The sequence below is a fragment of the Malus sylvestris genome, chromosome 15, assembly GCF_916048215.2.
Source record: "Malus sylvestris chromosome 15, drMalSylv7.2, whole genome shotgun sequence".
In the NCBI taxonomy this organism is placed as follows: Eukaryota; Viridiplantae; Streptophyta; class Magnoliopsida; order Rosales; family Rosaceae; genus Malus; species Malus sylvestris.
Genome location: NC_062274.1, coordinates 44,520,100 through 44,540,584, shown reverse-complemented (window position 1 = coordinate 44,540,584; position 20,485 = coordinate 44,520,100). Strand labels below are relative to the sequence as shown.

The 20,485-nt window shown below is 37.8% G+C and overlaps 1 protein-coding gene across 2 annotated transcripts; it reads left to right on the top strand.

Moving 5' to 3' along the window:
• Positions 1–10,069: 10,069 nt before the first annotated feature.
• Positions 10,070–16,029, top strand: LOC126601544 (carbon catabolite repressor protein 4 homolog 1-like). Of its 2 annotated transcripts, XM_050268262.1 has the most exons (12): positions 10,073–10,330; positions 10,470–11,059; positions 12,050–12,761; positions 12,842–12,928; positions 14,106–14,192; positions 14,307–14,387; positions 14,498–14,578; positions 14,663–14,716; positions 14,804–14,892; positions 15,058–15,166; positions 15,349–15,490; positions 15,610–16,029. In XM_050268262.1, exons 2-12 carry the CDS (start codon positions 10,899–10,901, stop codon positions 15,795–15,797), a joined length of 1,791 nt encoding a protein of 596 aa, XP_050124219.1. In that variant the 5' UTR covers positions 10,073–10,330; positions 10,470–10,898; the 3' UTR covers positions 15,798–16,029. The 2 variants fall into 2 exon arrangements, with proteins under 2 accessions (XP_050124220.1, XP_050124219.1); XM_050268263.1 differs by lacking the exon at positions 15,610–16,029 and having other exon boundaries at positions 10,070–10,330; positions 15,058–15,177; positions 15,349–15,475.
• The last annotated feature ends 4,456 nt before the right edge of the window (positions 16,030–20,485 follow it).

Genomic DNA, 20,485 nt, shown 5'->3' with positions numbered 1-20,485 from the left:
TAAATCCAAGTCAAGGAAGATAAGAAATCAGCTCAAAAGAAGGAACATTATCCAAAACCTTATCCAACCTTATCTTATCTTATCCTTCCCTAACATAACCTTATCTTATCTTATCTTATCCAAATCAATTTGTGCCTTAATTCCAGCTATCTCTAAGGGATAATTATGCATTTAAACTATATATTTCATATTCTAGAACCTTTATCCTTCTAGAACCCCTAAATTGGTGCTAAAACATCTTTTCTAGAAGCACCTAAAAATATGGCGCCTAGACCCTTTCTAGAAGCCCTAGAACCTGCAATCCTTTTCCCTTAGGATTGTGCAATCCTTTTCCCTTCAGATTTTGGTGAACCCTAGTCCTTTTCCTTTATGAATTGTGCCAAATACACATTCCTTTCCTTCATAAATTCGTGGGTTTCCCTAGCCCTATAAATACAAACCTTTGTGCAGCAATTAATCCACCACCCTCTACCAAAAATCACCTACATCCATCCACCACACCATCCACCACAATCCTTTTGTGCCGCAGCTAAGGAAAGAGAAGAATGAGCCATCTGGAGTGTTTCTAGGTGTATTCTATCTTTGTTTTCAATGTTTAATTCAAGTTATCTTTGTTTAATTGCGAACATGAGGAACTAATTTCTTTATAGTTAGAGGGGAATTCGAAACCATGATTATACTTGCAATATGAATTGATTACTTTCAATTGCGATTTGATAAATTGTGAATGCAATTCGCTTAACTGTTTTATTCAAAACTTATTCTTGTATGGTTATTAAGGTGGCCAACTTAGTTTGCATGCATGAATTTGATGCTAGAATATAAGGGATTTTCACCTAATCGTTATGAACTTATATTCACAAGTAGTGAAGGTTGCTTGTCACGATCGTGTTTAGTGAATTCTTGGCATAAGTTTCATGCAATTCATAGTTACAAGTGCCTCGTCAATGCTTATGATTTTCATAGAACTTAATGATCTTTGCTTGTATCTCTATTATGCAATTCATGTAGGGAACTTGTGGAGAATAATTTGGGTTGTTGTATGCAATCATCCAATTCAATGGAATTAGGAAAATCTGAGGGTTAATTAGTGTAATTCACGATTAATCTGGGGCGTTGAGGTTCATGGTTTATTGAAAAGCAATTGGAGATTGATTTGTATGCAAGTGTGTCATGTGTGGAGAAGGACCTTCTAGCTAGACCATCACCCATCCAATTTCCCAATTTCGTCCAAAATCTGTTTTAGTCTTTAATTTGTTTGTTTTACTTTATTTTCGTCCAAAACCCAATGCCCCATTACTTTCAAGTGTTAGATTAGTTAAAATCTATTTTGGTTTGTGTTTTTAAGTGTCTTGAGTCAAGTTAAAACCAATTTTCGTCCAAATAACTCCCTAGAGTCAGTTTTGAGTCTATTTGGCTGTTTTGTGCTGTTTTGAGTCTTTTAAGTTTGTTTGGAGTCTTGTGAGTCTTGTTAAGTGTTTTTAAGTTTATTTTTGTGTTTTTAAGTCAGTTTCAATTAGATTAGCAATCCCTCATAATCCCTGGTCCAAAACGATCCCTACTTATACATATACTACAATTGTCAAAAGAGGGTTTAATTTGTGTGCTTAACTTTTATCACATCAATTAACCAAGCGTGATCCATAAATAGTATGGTCCCCCAATGCGGATAAACCAAGCAGGACCAACCATGCACCATGTCTACATGGTGCAGTCTCATCATCACACCTTATACATAATTATACGCATACATGTTATCGATTCCGCATATTAACCAGCATCTAGTCATATGGAGCACAACACAAGGAATTCCCTCAATTACTAATTCTACTAAAAATCTAATAAAGTACCTAACTCATCTCTTGACTTTCATCTTCATCTCATGCTAGATAATAGTGCCAAGTTCAAATAAGTATTCAGTTGGCAATCATATCCAAATAATTATCAAACAATATTTAAATCCCATAATTGTCATATCATTCTTCATAATTATCATTCACATTATTAAAAGTTAATTAAACACACACACACACACACACACACACACACACACACACATATATATATATATATCACAAACATCATCAATACACAAGCCAAATCATTTTTAATTAGCATAGGTCTATGGCTAAATATATAAAATTCACATTTCAATAGAAATCATATTTATAATACCAATTCATATTCACAATTGATACTAATATAAGAAATTAAGATAATAATCATATTTCATATATTCAAGTCGCTATCTAACCAATGTAGGCCCACTAGACTTCCCTTAGTCCCCCGTAGTACTAAATTTAGTAATTAGGACATTTCGAGACATGTTGATCAAAAGTCAACTTTCAGTCAAAGGTAGGGTCCACAATTCTACACAATTCAATCCGGAAGATCCACATATTGGATTTCAGATCCGTAACTTTCCAAAATCCACATTATGCTCAAATAACTACATACTAAAATCTCAACACGATCCGACGGTCGGATCTCCACCAATTTCAAGATTCAAGTGGCGGCGACATTTAATTTTACAAACTTAGAAATTCAATTAGGGAAGATCCGTACGTCGGATTATCGATCCATAAGTTTCTATGATCCACAAATATTATGTTCTATCATGCATTAAGTTTTGGTGACAATCCAATGGTCGGATCGTCAAATCATATTTTTGACCTAACCACGTATCGTAATGAAATTAGGTTCAAACAATCAAACCATATCATAAGGATATCAATTATGAAAGCAGGGCATCTAATTGAAGGATATCAATTATGAAATCAGGGCATCTAATTGAACTTAAAAGGACATCGTCGGGCCGTCGACTTGCCGAAAAATTCAACTATTTTTTAAAATTACCAAAAATTACAAAAATGAAGATCTCAAAGATTGGAGCAAACTTTATACCTGTGGCAAAGTCCAATTGGCCGGGAAACACTTCAATTTCACTCAAACCCGCCGAAAACCCTTGAATTTGGGTGTTCTTGATTCGACTCCAAAGCTACTCCGACGCCTCAACCATTACTTGGGCTTTGTTCCAGGCTTCAAGAGAAGTCTAATGGTAGTGGAAATTTTATGAAATCGTTTCGGATTTGGGTGATTCAAACACAACACCACCGCACCCTACCGTGCGGATTCACCCATTTTCAAGGTCAAAACCCTTGATTTTTTAGGTGCAAGAGGAAAAAGGAAGGTTGTGAGGAAGTTTTCAATTGAGTTTTTGGTGGAATTCACCGGAAAAGCCGAATGGGTGGCCGGGGTTCACGGGTCCGTTCGACCCGACCCCTTTTTCCCTTTTTTTTTCTCCTTTCCCTCATTTCCCATTCTTTCCTCCCTCTCTGATTCGCCACTTCCTCCCTCTCTCCTCTTCTGATTCGTCCCCCTCTTCCCTCATTTCTCTCCCACACCTCCTTTTCTTTTCTTCTTCTCTCTCCCCTCCAGCCATTCCCTGGTGCTTTCTTTTTCTTTCTTTGTTTTTTTTTTCAACAATAGTCGATCGAGGGACTTCTCATAAAAAAAAATGCGTTGTACATATAAATGCGTTACAATTAATAATACGAAAATACATACCTTTAAATAGTGAAATTCAGGGACAAAATTTCACACTAATCCTCTTACACTCCTAGCAATGAAACACTCGGGTTCAAAGCTTCAACATGAATGTTTCCAACATGAAACAAAGTCTAAGTATATGTCAACAAGACTATACAAATAAACAAACAGCTTCACAGTATATTGGTTCAATCATACATTTCAACACATTCATACATAAGCCAACTGTGCTTCGAAAGGGTTCAACATACTTTGTGTCATTCGACACTTGCTACAATGTGCCTCAACACCTTGCCTTTATTCTCACCAACCAGGTGATGAAATGTACAACCCGTACTATCTTTCATGCCACCAACCAGGTGATGAAATGTATAACCCGTACTTTAATATCATTTGGCAACTTGCCATTCATGCCACCAACCAGGTGAAGAAGGAACTCATCTTCGTGCCACTAACCAAGTGATGAAATGTGATGAAAGGTGATGAAGGAACTCACATTCGTACCACCAACTAAGTGATGGAAGCAACTCATCATTCATTCCACATACCAGAAGATGAGTGGTAAAACTTGTACATGTGAACTCCTAACATTCACAAATAATCAAAAACCCTTAAGCATGACAACTCAATTAGGGGAGCACTTATGCCCAACAAGAGTTATAGTCACCAACAAAATCTTATTGCAAGCCAACAACAACTTCAGTGCATGGCATACGAAGATCAAGTTATTCAACTCTCTTGCATCTGCTTCAAACATTTTTCCTCTATAACAATGCAAACACTACAACTCGTAGAAAGCTTCACACACTCTTGATCAAGACAGTGTGAAGCAAAACCAATTTATGGTGCCAACAAGAGCTTCATCAAAGGAATTCAACCAAAATTCTCAAAAGCTTCACACACTCTTGATCAAGACTGTTTGAAGCAAATTCAATTTATATGGTTCATCCAAACCTTCGACTACTACAAGGTGTGACTTGCATCATAATCTCTTGCTCAATAGTGTGGAAGCAAAATTTGTATATGTTGTCCCTTCCACATTTTCAAATTTCTAGTTTTCAAAAAAAAAAAAAAAAAAGGAAATTGGGAAATTCAACAAATTTCAATTTGGGAAATTCAACAAGCTTCATCAATGGAGGACAACTACAAATTCTTAAAAGCTTCACACTATCTTGATCAAGATAGTGTGAAGCAAAATCAATTCATGGTACCCAACAAAGCTTCATCACAAAAGCTTTACCACAAAAGCTTCACCAACAAAAGCTTCATTAATGGAGGACAACTACAAATTCTCAAAAGCTTCACACTATCTTAATCAAAATAGTGTGAAGCAAAATCAATTCATGGTACCCAACAAAAACTTCAACTCCAAAGCTTCACCTACAAAGTTTCAACTCCAAAGCTTCACCTACAAAAGCTTCAACACAAAAGCTTCACCTACAAAAGCTTCAACTCCAAAGCTTCACCTACAAAGCTTCACCTACAAAAGCTTCAACACAAAAGCTTCACCTACAAAGCTTCAACTCCAAAGCTAAGCTTCACCTACAAAGCTTCAACATAAAAGCTTCACCTACAAAAGCAACAAAATCTTCACCTACAAAAGCTTCACCAACAAAAGTTTCACCCACAAAAGCTTCACCTACAAAGCTTCAACACAAAAGCTTCATCTACAAAAGCTTCACACTATCTTGATCAAGATAGTGTGAAGCAAAATCAATTCATGGTACCCAACAAAGCTTCAACCTCAAAGCTCCACCTACAAAGCTTCACCCACAAAGCTTAAAAAATAATAAATAAATATATATATATATATTTTCAGAAATTAAAAAATTCGAAAATTCGAAAAAAAAAATTGCCTAGGCCTCCTCTTCTTTGGACCTAACAACTTTCATAATAAATATATATATGAAGGAGGAGTTTTGGGCTACCACTTAAAAAGGAAATGCCTCATTTGTCAACTCCCTCGACCGGAGACTTGGGGGACTCTACCAATGCTACTGCACCTTGATACTCGAAAGTTTCATGACCACTCAGTGACTTGGATTTTTCAAGTTTCCAACCGAGAAGTTTTCCTCACTCGGGAAATTAAGGGAGCACTACCTTAACATACATGCTTCATTCACAAAACTTCAACATACAAGCTTCAACAAAAGAAAAAATTCAAAGAACTTAATGAAGAATTCCTTGGTGTATTTAACACAATACGTTGAAATGAAGTCAAGCTTGTATATTGATATCTCCGATAAGTTACAAATATGTACATATACATGAATCAAAATAAACAAACAAGAGGGAGCCTTCACAAAGGTTGCTCAGGAGAAGTCTCAGCAGTCAGCAGAGCCCCAGAAAGAGGAGGCACCGAAGGGTGATTATTCGGAGCCTCAGTACTAAGCAGAACCCCAGAAGGAGGAGGCACCGAAGGTTGACCATTTGAAGCTTCATTACACGGTACAACCCCAGAAGACGAAGGCAATAAATGCCTTTGGAACAAACTCACAAACCTTTGATGATCAAGTAAAATCTGACCATAAGATTCCTACAGCTGGTCGAGCTTCCTTTTCATGTTTGTAGCATAGTCATGTGCGAACCTGTGCAACTGTTTATTCTCATACTTGAGCCCTCTGATCTCCTGTTTAAGACTTACCACTTCAGCTGCCAATGATTCAACTTGGAGGGTTTGAGCAAATAGGCGTTGGGCCATATTAGACATACAACCTGCACACTGAACACTGAGAGCCAGATAATCCTTAATAGCTAACTCATCAGACCGTTTGGAAAGTAGTATGTTATCTTTGGGAGTGAGAAGGTTCCTGGCCACCACCGCAACAATCATATCATTCTTCATCACAGAGTCCCTAACGGTAAGAGGACCAGTAGGGGATAAGAATGATGTGCGTCATATGTTGTCTTGAGAAGGCATGGCTGCCTCTTCACCAAAGTTCAAGTCAAAACAACGGTTGTATGGGCTTGACATTCTCAGAAATGATGAAGGAGAAATGAGGTGCAATAAATCACTGAAGTACAAAAATAAGGGGAAAATTCATGCAAGCAATAACTTTCTGAACGTACTTCTTGCACACAATTGGTGCCCCTATAAAAGAAAAGGCAACAGGGCCGTTGGTTCAAAAATCGAAGAGGCACCACTTTCTGAATTTCAAGAAGCAGATTTTCCTGAGTAAAATATGTCGACAATCCTCACACGCAACATCAACTCTTCGGGTACCACATATAACTTTGCCAAAGATCTCTGACAAAGTTTAGACAAATAAATTTTGAAGGTCCAGCTACCCTACTATTACCCACAAGGGTAAAGGAACAGCACCACTGCTTGATAACTGGAAAGTCTCTATGTGTGTCAACCTACATGCTCCGTGGCAAGGCAGACAAGCAAAAATGCCCAACCTTTACTCACATTCGAGAAAACACTCCCAACAAGATTGCTTGCTCAAATATCGAAGAGGCATCACTCTCCGAATCTTGAGAGCCAAACTCCCAACAGGATTACTTGCTCAAAAATCGAAGAAGCACTGCCCTCCGAATCTCAAGAACCAGACTCCCAACATGATTACTTGCTCAAAAATCGAAGAGGCATCGCTCTTCGAATCTCGAGAGCCAGACTCCCAACAGGATTACTTGCTCAAAAATCGAAGAGACACCGTTCTCCGAATCTCGAGAGCCAGACTCCCAACACGATTACTTTCTCAAAAATCGAAGAGGCACTGTTCTCCGAATCAAGAAAGCCAGATCTCTAACATGATTGCTTGTTCGAAAACCGAAGAGGCACCACTCTCTGAACTTCGAGAGCCAGATTTCCTTGGATAAAGCTTGTCTGCAATCTTCACACACAACATTAGCGTTCCAGATATCACAGACCGTTTTTTCAAAGTGCTCTGACAAAGTTAAAACACGTGAATCTTGCATCTCTCACTACATTGCTATGACTAAGAAGGGTAAAGGAATAGGGTTACCACTCATTTTTGGGACAATTCCTATATATGTCAACCTTCATCCTCCACGGCCAAGCAGACCTGCAAATAAAAAAAAATGCTCAACTTTTCTTCACATCCGAGATGACACTTTCAGCAAAGTCTCTCGAAATACTCAGCTTCTTCCCCCCTGATAATACCTCTGCAAACAAGCCACACCAGAGTAAGAGTATCTCATATCATGCTTCTTCCCTATCTTTTCCTTTGGCATTGTTCTTACCTGCAAGATAAAGAGAAAAAGAGCAATCAGTCAGCACTTGGAATCAAGCTTTCAGTCAAGAACTGACTGCCTGGAACCCCTTGCCTGATTACTTACATGACATTGCTCTTGAGTACTTATCTTCAACATCTTATGCTTCCAGATAAGACACCACATCTGCCTGAGGAACATATAGGGCAAGTGAGAAGGATACAATGAAGCATATGGAGACAAGCGCAACAGAACACGTGCCGATTCATCTATTACTTTGTCAACAACAAAAGTATCTCATATCATCAAGGTCGAACGCACTCTTGATTTGATGGACTTGTTTTGACCCTCAAATTCTTGAGTCGGCCTTATACTCTAGGCGAAACCAAAAAACCCTCCAGCCCAGTTTAAGAATAAGCCTGTGGAAAGTTACTTATTCAAAAGCAAAAGTATCTCATATCATCTTTTCTCCTTTTTCTTCTCTTTATCCTTCCTGCTACCTGCAAGATTGGGAGAATGAGAACAATTAGCCGGAACTCGAAATCAAACTTCTAATTTGGGACTGATTGCTGGGAGCTCTGATTGCTTACCTTGTCTGTCACTTTTTCGGCAGATCTCCTAGCTCGGCAACTTGGGAGACTCCTATTACATGGTTTGTATCGCGCTTGACCAATCCTGAAACTACAAGTAAGCTTCAAGTGAAATTGATACATTACCTTGTGCATCTCCACCGGTTAAGATACCACTCCTGAATGAAGGAATAGTACTTCCAGAGAAGATGCCACATCTACCTATGAGACAGATAAGGCAAGTGAAGACGATACCACACTTCGGTACTTAGAAGTTTCGTGATTACTTAGTGGCTTGGATCTTGCAAGTTCCCAACCGATGAGCTTTCCTCATTCTGGAACTTAGGAGAGCACTGTTTGTACCATACTTGACCAATCCCGAAACCACTGAGCACCGGTCAACATTATACCGTCAAGGACCCAGAAAAGTTTCCCTCCAACTAGGAGGCCAATCACAGTGCGACACGTGTCGATATCAGAAGCCAATCACAGCCCGACACTTGTCAACATCAGTAGCCAATCACAACACAACACGTGTCAATGTCAGAACAAAGCTAGAAACTTTCTTCTATAAAAGGAGATCATTCTCCCACAATATTTCCTAATGTCATTTGTACTAAATCATTCACTAGTACTTACAAAAGGAGAGCTTGAACCCATGTACTTGTGTAAACCCTTCATAATTAATAAGAACTCTTTTACTCCGTGAACGTAGCCAATCTGGGTGAACCACGTACATCTTGTATTTGCTTCCCTGTCTCTATCCATTTACATACTTATCTACACTAGTGACCGGAGCAATCTAGTGAAGGTCACAAACTTAACACTTTCTGTTGTATCAAAGTCCTCAATGATTTTGTGCATTAACGAGACTCATATATAATAATGGTTTTTTTAGCTAAAATGGTTTGATTATTGAGATTTAAATCAATATCATTTTGGTCATTTCAAGAAAATTTTCCATTTAAAAAGACAAATGACAAAAATATATTCAATTTTTATCAAATCATTTGACCAATTGTTTATTAAATTGAGGGTAATTTTGTTATTTTAATTCTTATTTAATATAATTTTTTATAGGATGATCAAAATGAGATAGTTGACAAACTCAGAGACTAGTTCTAGTTATTTAAATCACATAGATAAAAAAAGTAATGCTATTCATACCATGATTTTATACCACATTTCTATACCATCTTAGGTGGCATCTGATGTGGACAGCCATGAGCGGTAGGTCTCGAGTTCGAGATTTGGGAGCAGCCTCTCCATAAAATGGGGGTAAGGCTAGCCGACATTCACCTCTCCCAGACCTTGCGTAAAGCGGGAGCCTTGTGCACTGGGTACGACCTTTATTAAGGAATTGTTTTAAGAGGTCGCACTTGGTGCGATGGCAAGTGCCTTCGTCCATGAGCGGTAGGTCTCGGGTTCGAGACTTGGGAGCAGCCTCTCCATAAATGGGGGTAAGGCTAGCCGACATTCACCTCTCACAGACCCTGCGTAAAGCGGGAGCCTTGTGCACTGGGTACGACCTTTAAGAAAAGGAAGAAGAAAGACTTCTCATATACCATAATTATCATTTAATTAACTAGGTTTTCTTAATTATTAGTTTATTAAATAATGAACTAAATTTAAAATTTTGATTAATTCAAATGATATAACTGTTTACATTAAATGCCATCTAAAATGGTATGAAAATATAATACAAAAATATGGTATGTATATCATTACTCAGATTAAAATGATGGGTTATGCAAAAAATTTAGGCTGAAAAGCTTATAATGGACTGAATACTTCCCCGTCTCATCTTTTCCCAAACGCACCTGAATATACTTCCTCGTCTGATCTCCATCCGAGTCAACGCCGAAGGGAAATTGCGACTGAAATGCTGGGCCGTCGATTATTGACTTCGGACAGGCCTTTTTGCCTTTCTCTCTCATCCTTTTTCCCTCTCTATCTAATTTTAAAAAGCTACAACTTTTGGCTTCTGGGTATTCAAGGGAAGAAGAAGAACAAGAACAAAGAGGAGGAAGAAATAGGTAGAATTACAACATAGGATTATCAATTTAACTTCTTTAACTTCTTTCTAAATTCAATGATTGTTGAGTTGTATTGGGTTTTCTTCTAAATTTTTCTATCTGGGTTTTATCCCTGATTATCATTTCTTGTATTGGATAGCTGCTGGACTTGCTTCTTCATCATCTTCTTCCTTTTGTCTCCAAGCTGTTTCAACGTCGGCGAGGTATCAGGGAGGAAGAACAGCGAGATTTAGGTAGGCGGAGACTCATGGCAGCGGCCATGGTCTGCGTTCAGTGGCTTGCTGGTCGAAGTCGCCGACGAGTTTTTTCACGGTTAAGAGCAAAAGAGGAAGTTTTTAGTCTTAGTAGATTAGTAATTTCATATCAACTTTTGTTTATAATTATCATAAACTTAGAAAAGTGGCTATAATTCTATATGGGTTTCAAATTTTAGTTATTTTTTCCAAATTGTCCATCACAAAGCTTCAATATTTGGCTTCAAAAAGATCAAAAAAACCCATTTCCCCAAAACCCCCCTCCCATTCCCCACCAAAATCCCATTTTTACTGGTAATGCCATTTGGGTTTCAATGGCTCAAGAATCTGGGTCGTCTGAGTCCCCTAAATGGAGACTCGATCTAGATTTTCCTTCGAAGACTCCTGTGTTCGGCTGCAGATTCCACCCCCACATTCGCATGCAAATAATCGACAACTCCTTTGAATTCCCGTGTCACGAGTATTCTTTCACATGGTTAGCCTCTCTCTCTCATAATCTTTCTGGGTTTTAATTTCTTGATGAATGTATGAATATATTCTTGTTTCTTTATGTGGGTTTTAGTCACAATGCATGGCTTGTAAATGGGTTTTTATTAAACCTATGGTTGCTAAAGAAACAGAGGAAAAGATTACTCTTTTTTTGTGCAAGAAATTTTGGTGAAATTTAGTCCCAATACGGACACATAAGATTTTTTGTCCTAATTTGGAGAGTTGGATTTTGGTTTCTTGAACCAAAGTCAAGTTTTATACATCAAAAATTTGTTTTGTTCTTGTGAAATGGGTAATCCTATTCATTGTTATTTTTCTTCTGTGTCTGTGCAACAACAATAATACTAATGAATAACTATTAACTATAGGAGTATTTTCGATCGAACTAAATAAAATGTTACTGCTATAATTAGAAGACTTTTTAGCAAAATGGTCCTGAGATTGACAGAACTCCTCACTTTGGTTCTTAAGATTAAAATTGATAAAAGTGGTCCCTGAAATTGTCTAGTGTAATCAAGTGGTCCCAGAAATTGTCTAGCGTAATCATTTTGCACTCCTCACAAGTGTATTTTTTGTTTTAAATATTGAAAGTTTGGAGTGCCATAAACTGTAAAAATAACAACTATAGTGAGAACAAGAAGACAATACAAAATAACAAGAACAATAACTATATGAAGTAAAAGATGGTTTATTAAGAATTATAGAAAAACCATTAAGTAACAACAACTTAGTAATAACAGTAATTTGTTGTACCCAAAATAATTTCACATGCAAATGAAGTAGAAGACGGTTTATTTTGAAAAAAATATAAAACAAGAAATATGGAGTTTTCGTGCATCCAACGTGTTTAAATTTTTGTATGTTGAATCGTAAAACTTGTTATGGCGGGTTCCTGTTCAATACTAGTCCCAGTATGTGGTAGTACTTCTGTTACCATGAGTAGTCTTAGTAAGATCTCTCATTATTATGTATGTAGGTACCAAGAGGACGTTTGCTTGTCTTCCAATCAAGAGAAGATTCGCTGTTTTGTCCACCATGATGAGCTGGCCACAATTCAGTGTACAGTTTGTGCAAGTCAAAGTCGACTTGGCAAGATAAGTTATTATTGCTCTATAAGTTGTTATAAGGCTGCCTGGGACAAGCACAAGGTGCACCATCATTTTGCAGCTCCCAATCCTGATCCACAAGCAGTGAACATTATCAAGAGTTTTGGGCCTTATGGCTCTTATCCTGATTTACCTTACTATCAGTATGATGGTTCACAACCTGATGTGACGGTGGAAGAAGATGGGAAAACTTGGATTCAGGTGGGATCTTCAGAATATTATGTACCCACAGAAAATGATATTGGATTTTGTCTGAGGCTAAAATTTGAAGTTATTGATTCTTCAACGCGCACACAATTGTGCCCAGCAAGAATCAAAGTGACAGATCCTGTGATTTATCCTCTTCCTCATCCACCGCGTTGTACAATGTGGAACTCTTGCAGCGGTGACCTCAAAGAACAATCTTCTAATGATGTAACCTTTAGGGTGCTGTCCTATAATATCCTCGCTGATTATCTTGCTACTAGTGGTAGTAACCGGCACTCCTACTGCCTAGATTGGGCTCTTTCATGGGAATATCGTCAGCAAAATTTACTTTATGAGATCATTGCATATGATGCAGATATCCTATGTCTTCAAGAGGTAACTACTCAGTTCTTAAACGCATATGTTATTATGAGATCATTGCCCAAGACTGTTTTAGTTTTTATATCTACGGGCAGGTACAGAATGATCATTTTGAGAATTTCCTCAAACCTGAGTTGGCAAAATATGGATACTCGGCTATATACAAGAAGAAAAAGATCGAGGTAAGGTGATATGGCCTGTTTAATAGAATTACATGCACTTCCAGGATTTACTTTTCAGCTTAGAATAGTATCCCTTTGCCTAACGTATGCACCCTTGCATCCACAGATAGAATCACAGAGAAGAATAGGTTAAGATGGTTCTGTGGAATGTAGCTTAGCTTGTTTTTTCCGAGTTGTTACTTTATTTTACTTATTATTTATCAGTAGAAAAACCTGAAAATTGTTGCCTTGTAGTATTCATTGTTGGCCACCCCTCAACAACTTAAGCTCTTGGAGTTCAATGCTTGTCTAACACGCTATGAGCCTGCGGTTTGAAACCTCCAATTCTTACTGTTTAGAGGAATTGCAAGGTGTATGGAACTCCATGTTACTAGGTTGAAAGTCAAAATTTTAGGGCAACTGTGATAAAATTTTGAGCTTGACCTGTTTTGTTTATAGATAGAGTTGGTCTTCACTTTCTGTTCCCCAACATTAGCCTCACATGTAATAAAGCATTACTATACAGTGTGAAATGCTCAATTGGAATAATTAACGTTTAAAATTATATGAATTGTTGGATAAATATTGGTTTGCTTGCTTAGCACTATGATTGTATTCATCAGCATTTGGTAAGTAGGTTGAGTTTCATACAGAATCCCGTATGAACAATGTCCTGCAACAAGGCGGGACTTGTAAAAAATCCGGTAAAAGGCCCTATAGTCCTCTCATTGCCCTAGTTAATTGTGTCCACGATACTTTGACACATTAGTATATTCACCTTCCTGTGGTCCTTTTCGTCAAAGACTTGGACCAAACATCCTTGAGATTGTTCAATATAAGTTTTTAGGTAACAGGGTGTCAGTTCTACGTAACTTGCTGATACTCTAAATACAATTTTTAAAACATTCAATTAATTCATCCACGTAATATTGATTTTTGCATTGCTTTGTGTTACAAATAATGAAAATAATATTTTTGACGATTTAAGTTTTGTGCATTTGAATTCTTAATCATATTAATTACCTCCCTGCCCAAATATTCTGTGCATTCTGCAATTTGTTTTCAACAGAATATGATATATAAATTCTTCTATAAAAGTTGGGAGCATATTTTGCTTTATGTGGTCTAAAGGCAATCACTTAACAGAAAATTGATGGCATTATATCATGGTAATATGAGTTTAATGGATGTCCTTCAGATGTTTACATGTAAGTCCCAGCAGACAACTGATGGATGCGCTACGTTTTACCGCAGTCAACGATTCAAAGAAATCGCTACATATGAGGTGAGGAAGCTCTTGCTTGTACTTCCCACTAAAATGTAGAAAAAGGTGAGGAAATCTATCTATGTGAATATACATATGCTTCCAGTATTTAATGGTTCTGGTTTTCTTTTGCAGCTTGAGTTTAATAATTCAGCAAAGCCCTTTGTAGATTCATTGGATGGTAAACAGAAAAGTGAAGCTTACCGGCTGCTGAAGGTTTACATCTCAGCTCCCATATTGGTTTTACTGTGCATTCTGTTCTAGTGGGGCTCTTGTTTCGCTTCACATCTGTTTGTTATATCAGCTTCTTGTATGCAATTTTTCAGGGCAATGTTGCACTTGTTGTTATATTAGAAATGGTGGAAAATGAGGGCTCCTCTGATGGCAATCGACCTAGAATTTGTGTGGTACTAATGTCTATTTCAATTTTTACGGTCTTTTATCCTAAATTCTTGAGTGCTGACTGCTGGTGTTGTCCCTTTCACCTACAGTCAAATACCCATTTACATGCAAATGGAAAAGATCCAGACATAAAATTGTTGCAGGTGCAGTGTGTAAAATGGAACATTTCCTTCTATTAGTTTTGAGTTTAAAGAGCAGAATTGGCTTAATTTGCTTCTTTCTGATACAAGGTTGTAACCCTCATCCATGCACTCGAGAAAATTGCCCAGTTGAAGATGCCCCTACTGATTTGTGCAGATTTGAACTCTCTGCCTCAGAGGTTCGCCTTCTACTGTTACTGATTGGCTTCTTTTCCATTTACGACTTTGTGTACTCCCTTATTGATTTTGGTATTGTTCCTAACAAACCAACCCTCCTCTTTCCAATATATTTTTCTTCTATATTTTGGCGAATATTTATTTCTATTTGGCATCCAACATTGTAGTGATCCTTATACGTTCATAAGCAAGGGCAGAGTTGAGATTCTTCCCAGCAAGGAAACTGATCAATCGGGCATATTGCAGACACTCAAGCTTTCTCATTCATTGAATCTAGTAAGGCCAATGTATCCCTACTGACCGATTCTCTGCTCCTTTTTTAATTCTTAGCTCCTACCGAACCTTTTGCATTGCTACTTAGTTGCTTACTTCTTGCAAGAATTTGAATTCGGGAGAGCTTATTGTTTGTCATCATTTTCAATTGCTGAAAAGTGTCTTTTTTTTTTTTACCTTTCCAGGTAAGTGCATATGCAACTTTTTTTCATTCCGATGGGGTCGAGGATCACCAACGTGAGAAGCTGGATCCTAAAACCAAGGAGGCTTTGTTCACCTACTTCACACCATCCTTCTTTGGAACTATAGATTATATATTCTACACAGGTACCATTAATGGCTTTGCTGTTTAGGCTTTCCTTAGAATATAATTACCAGCTCGGTCCAATTTTGAATTTTGTTTATTCATCAGTTTCGTTGACTGTATGTATAATGCTTTCCTGCAGCTGCTAGTTTGAGGCTTGACAGTGTATTGGAGCTTCTTGACAAAGAAGGCCGCCTTCCATCCGCTAAATGGTCATCAGACCATATTGCCCTCATGGCAAGTTTTTCTCTTGAGGCAAGCGCTTACAATTGGAGCTCAGAACCTCTTCCGGAGAGCCTAGGGCAGCACCCAACATTTGCACAACAATAAGCTCTTACAGAATGTGATACGGTTTTTCCACCTGCGCAAATAGGGTTGCAATCACACAAAAATACTTGCAAGGGTACAAGGTAATTGTAGTATAAACGTTCAAGCAAGGTTTTCTTCCACAGAAATTTTGTAATTTCCTAATCCTTAATTAAGTATTTAAAACAGATTTTTAGAAAAAGTGAGATTGTGAAATTTAAAAGATAACAATAAGAAAAAACAATGGTTTTATTTATTGACGCCTCATATTTTGTTGACTACATCCCACAAAATTTAATATTAAATAACTCATATATCTTGATATAAAATGACTATTTAAGCCCTAAATAGTACACTCCCTAAGTTCTTTAACAACAAAACCTAATAATAATTCAAGAACACGTTGAGATTTTTCTTGTTTTCGAGTTGCAGTCTAAGAGTTCAAATTTGAAAACATTTCTGCAAATTCTGATATCACTTTTTTAAAAGATGATTTTCATAAGCTGGGGTGTAATCGTGATCGCAATCGCAAATGCTGCAAGGAACCCGTGAGATTTTTCGTAAGGGAAATATATTGACGTTGATACATGCATAATCATTAATTATGAATCAGAGACTGATTCCATTAGGTAGTTAAGAATGTCTGGAAGAGAGTTTCATTTCTCATTTTTTCGGTTGAAAGGAGATGTCACATCTCGGCCTGGGGTCCACCACATCCCAGGCCTGCTCCATCACCGTAGCACGATATTGTCCGCTTTGGGCTCCGACTACGCCCTCCTGATCTTTCTGGGAACTCACACGAGAACTTCCCAGTGGGTCATCCATTGTAGGATTGCTCTCGCGCGTTACTCGCTTAACTTTGGAGTTCCGATGGAACCCGAAGCCAATGAGCTCCCAAAGTGCCTCATGTTAGGTAGGAATGGTATTATACATATAAGGATCACTCTCCTTGGCGATGTGGGATCTTACAGGAGAGACTTCAAGGAGAGAAAAGCTAGCTGAAGCTTGAAATCCCATAGCAAAATAGGATAAAAATGTAAGAGGTTAAGTCAGAGACTAGAGCAAGAACCAAACAAAAATAGCTAAATTATACAGATATCAGTACGCTAGAAGCTAGGCGCATTTTATTTCCTGGAATTCGACAAACAGAAACACTTTTTTCTAACACTAGATAAATCTCCCAGCAAGGTAGCAACCACCTTTATTATTTCCTTATGAGGTGTAAAGGTAGCGTAGGAAATTACGTGGGGTGGATTAAAATAATTTTTAATTTAAAAAGTAAATGTAGGGTGTTAATAAAACAACCCATAAACAATTTAAAACTAAAAAGACACTTTGGCAAAAACGGAAAATACTAAAACACATTTTAACAAAATCACTTGTGAAAAAGACTAGGGTTTAGCCGTAACCATTAACAATGCCTTGCAATTCTACGCAATTCGACCAATTACTCTTGAATTTCCATAATACATGCTTTGAAGGTTAGGTTTTCCTAATACATATTTTCCTCATGATGTTCAAGCAAAAACTTATATATAACATGCAATCCTTATGTGATGTTCATATCAAATATAAACATGCAGAACTCATTAAATTGGGTGAAAAATCATGCAACCCTTAAGAGTGTGATGTTCACCTTACATGATGAAATTATAATTATTAACCACAAGAAGCCCACCTTAATCTAGGTGATGTTCCAATCGAAATTGCAACAAATTACTTGTCTAATTACCTTAATGGTGGTCAATCACTAAAATAATTAGATAGTTTAAGTATAATAGATTAATAATTCAAAGCAAGCGTGCATAAATTCATAAGCAATTTGATATGAATCACATATTTATGCCAAGGCTCATAACCTTGTCCTAGCAAATTGAATTAATTACGCATATTCACAATAAAAACCATAGGATATATTATTAGAATTAAGTAAAAGAAAAAAACCCTTGTAGTTTGAAGTTTGCAAAACGTCAGAGTTTCACCGAGTTCTCTCAATGTTGCGTAAAAAACCCTAATGACCGACTAGCTGCTTACAAACAGCCCCTTATTCATAATCCTACCTAAATAAGGTCTTCTAGAGAATTAGGAAACAAAATAACCAAATGATATCTCAAGACATCTCAAAAGTTGACGTCATCAAAGGAGTTCACATATTCCTTGTGCCATGCCTCTATAATCGGCTTTAGCAGAAGACCTTGACACCACTTTTTGCTTCTTACTACGCCACGTAACCAAATTATCTCCAACAACCGTAAAATACCCAGATGTAGAATGTCTGTTAGTAACATTGCCAACCCAATCTGCATCTATAAACCTCTCAACCTTTAGATGTCCATATTTTCCATAAAGTATTCCCTTACCGGATGCAGACTTCAGATATGCCAAAATTTGCATTACCGTAGCCATGTGATCTTTACTGGGTGAGTGCATAAACTAACTCACAACTCTCACATCAAGTTCAGGACGAGTATGAAATAAATAAATTAATCTGCCTATAAGTCTTTGATATTGACCCTTATCAACAGGAACCTGTAAATACCCAAGTGATGCTTTTCTACCACAAGAGTACCCACAGGTTTACAGATGCAGATTGGGTAAATACCCAAATATATTGATTCCCATTGGATGATGAGAATGCTCTCATAAAGTCAATCCCCCAAACATCAAATAGATCAACTACCAATATGCTTTGTTGCGGCAATTCGTTCCGCTTGGACTGATTTCCAACTCGCTGGCATCAATCACAAGCCTGGCACCAGGTGTATGCATCCTTAAAAAGAGATGGTATGTACACCCATTTCACAATATCTTCGTTGCTGTCCGTTTCGGCCCAAAATGTCCTCCATAAGCATGTTGATATGCGAATCAAAACACTTTCTTGCTTCTCTTCTAGAATGCGTCTTCGAATAGTCTAGCCAATACTTGTATAAGTAAGGCTCATCCTAAAAATAATGTTTCATAGCCGCCAAGAACTTTTTCATCTGCTGGAAAGTCAGATCTAGTTGCAACACCCTCCTTGCTAAATAATTAACAGTGTCGGCAAACCAAGGAGTACTACTTTGAATGGCTCAAAGTTGTTCATCTGGGAAGCTCTCATTCAACAAAAGCAAGTCTTCTTATGCTATGCTGGTAGTAACTAACCTGGACAAGTGATCAACCACAACGTTCTCGCTGCCCCTTTTGTCTAGAATCTCTAAATCAAATTCTTGCAAAAGCAGAACCTAACGAATGAACCATGGCTTAGCATCCTTCTTAGATAACGAGTACTTTAAGGCAGCATGATCAGTATAGACAGAATTTTAGCCCCAACCAAGTAAGACCGAATTTTTTTCAATGCAAATACAAATGCCAATAATTCCTTCTTCGTGGTTGCATAGTTCAACTATGCATCACTTAATGTTTTAGTGGCATAGTAGATCACTTGCAGAAGCTTGTTTTTCCACTACCCAAGAATTGCCCCAATTGCATAGTTTGAACCATAACAAATCAAAGGGAAAATTCTAGTTAGGTTAGGAGTTGAAGTTAGGAGTGTCTTCAACTTGTTGAATGCCTCTAAACAATTTTCAGCAAAATTAAATTGTATCACATGCAACATATTGCATAAAGGTCGACTAATCTTGGAGAAATCCTTGATAAACCGTATGTAAAAACCAGCATGTCCAAGAAACGGTGTATGCTCTTCACAGTGGTAGGGGAGGCAATTTGGCTGTAACATCAATATTTGCCTTGTCAACTTCAATGCCTTTGCTTAAAACCAAGTGCCCCAAACCAATACCCTGCTTCACACCTCCCCTAGATCTCGATTATGCCTTGCTCAAGGCTTCTTCCTTGCCTCGGGGTATGAATCGTGATCTAGGCTGGGAATTGCAGTTGCTGGTGGGTTAGAGCCACGTTTTGTCACTCTGCTTTGGTGTTGTGGACTTGCCAAAATCCATGCTCGGATTAAAGCGCAATGCCTCTTTGGTGGTGCTGCTTTGGTTTGGGTGTGCAAATTTGGTGGTGGTTCTGTTTGGGCTTCTTGTAGGTGGTCGCATCTGGAACCTCTACCACTTGTGGTTCATTGTTGCTACTCCGCTGGATTTGTGGATGTGGTAGTCGGACTCGTCTTGTGCCATGGCATCGCTGTGGTCCTTACCTGAGGGTGCTATCCTTCCATCGGATGGTGTCTGTTTTGTGGTTCCCTTCTCGGATTAGTTTATTTTAGCCTAGTTTAGTTTAATTTAGGTTAGTTTAGTTTTGAGCTAGTTTAGTCTAGCTATATTGTCTTGCCTAGTAACTGTTGTGGTTGCGCCGCAACGATGGCTGTATTTGGTTTTCGCCTTAAGTGTTGTATTATGTGGTCTCGTCTACTAATGATGACTTTATGTGGCCTCGCTCCTAGGATGACTTTATGTGGCTGTGCTATTTGGCGGCAATGTTTGCAATCACCTGTACAAACCTATTATATATCATTTCTATGACAAGTTTGTATGGGTGTTGTGGGAAGTTCTCATACATGTGGTAATTGCTTAGGGATTTACTATTATTGTCTCATTTGCGCAAATTAACCTCCAGATCATTTTCTTGGTCACTGGAGGATTGTACCCAATTGGCACCTATGTATTGTTCTCGGTTGATTAATGAAATACCAAATATCGTTGCTTGTAAAAAAAAACACCATATTCGTCTCCTGAATCAAGAGCTAACGACAATTTTTGAAAACAATGATCAAC

Coding starts and splice junctions, on each gene's coding strand:
- LOC126601544 (XM_050268262.1), top strand. CDS start 10,899: ATGGCTCAAGAATCTGGGTCGTCTGAGTCCCCTAAATGGAGACTCGAT. Junction 12,929..14,105: donor ACAAGAAGAAAAAGATCGAG/GTAAGGTGATAT, acceptor GATGTCCTTCAG/ATGTTTACATGTAAGTCCCA. Junction 14,388..14,497: donor AAGCTTACCGGCTGCTGAAG/GTTTACATCTCA, acceptor GCAATTTTTCAG/GGCAATGTTGCACTTGTTGT.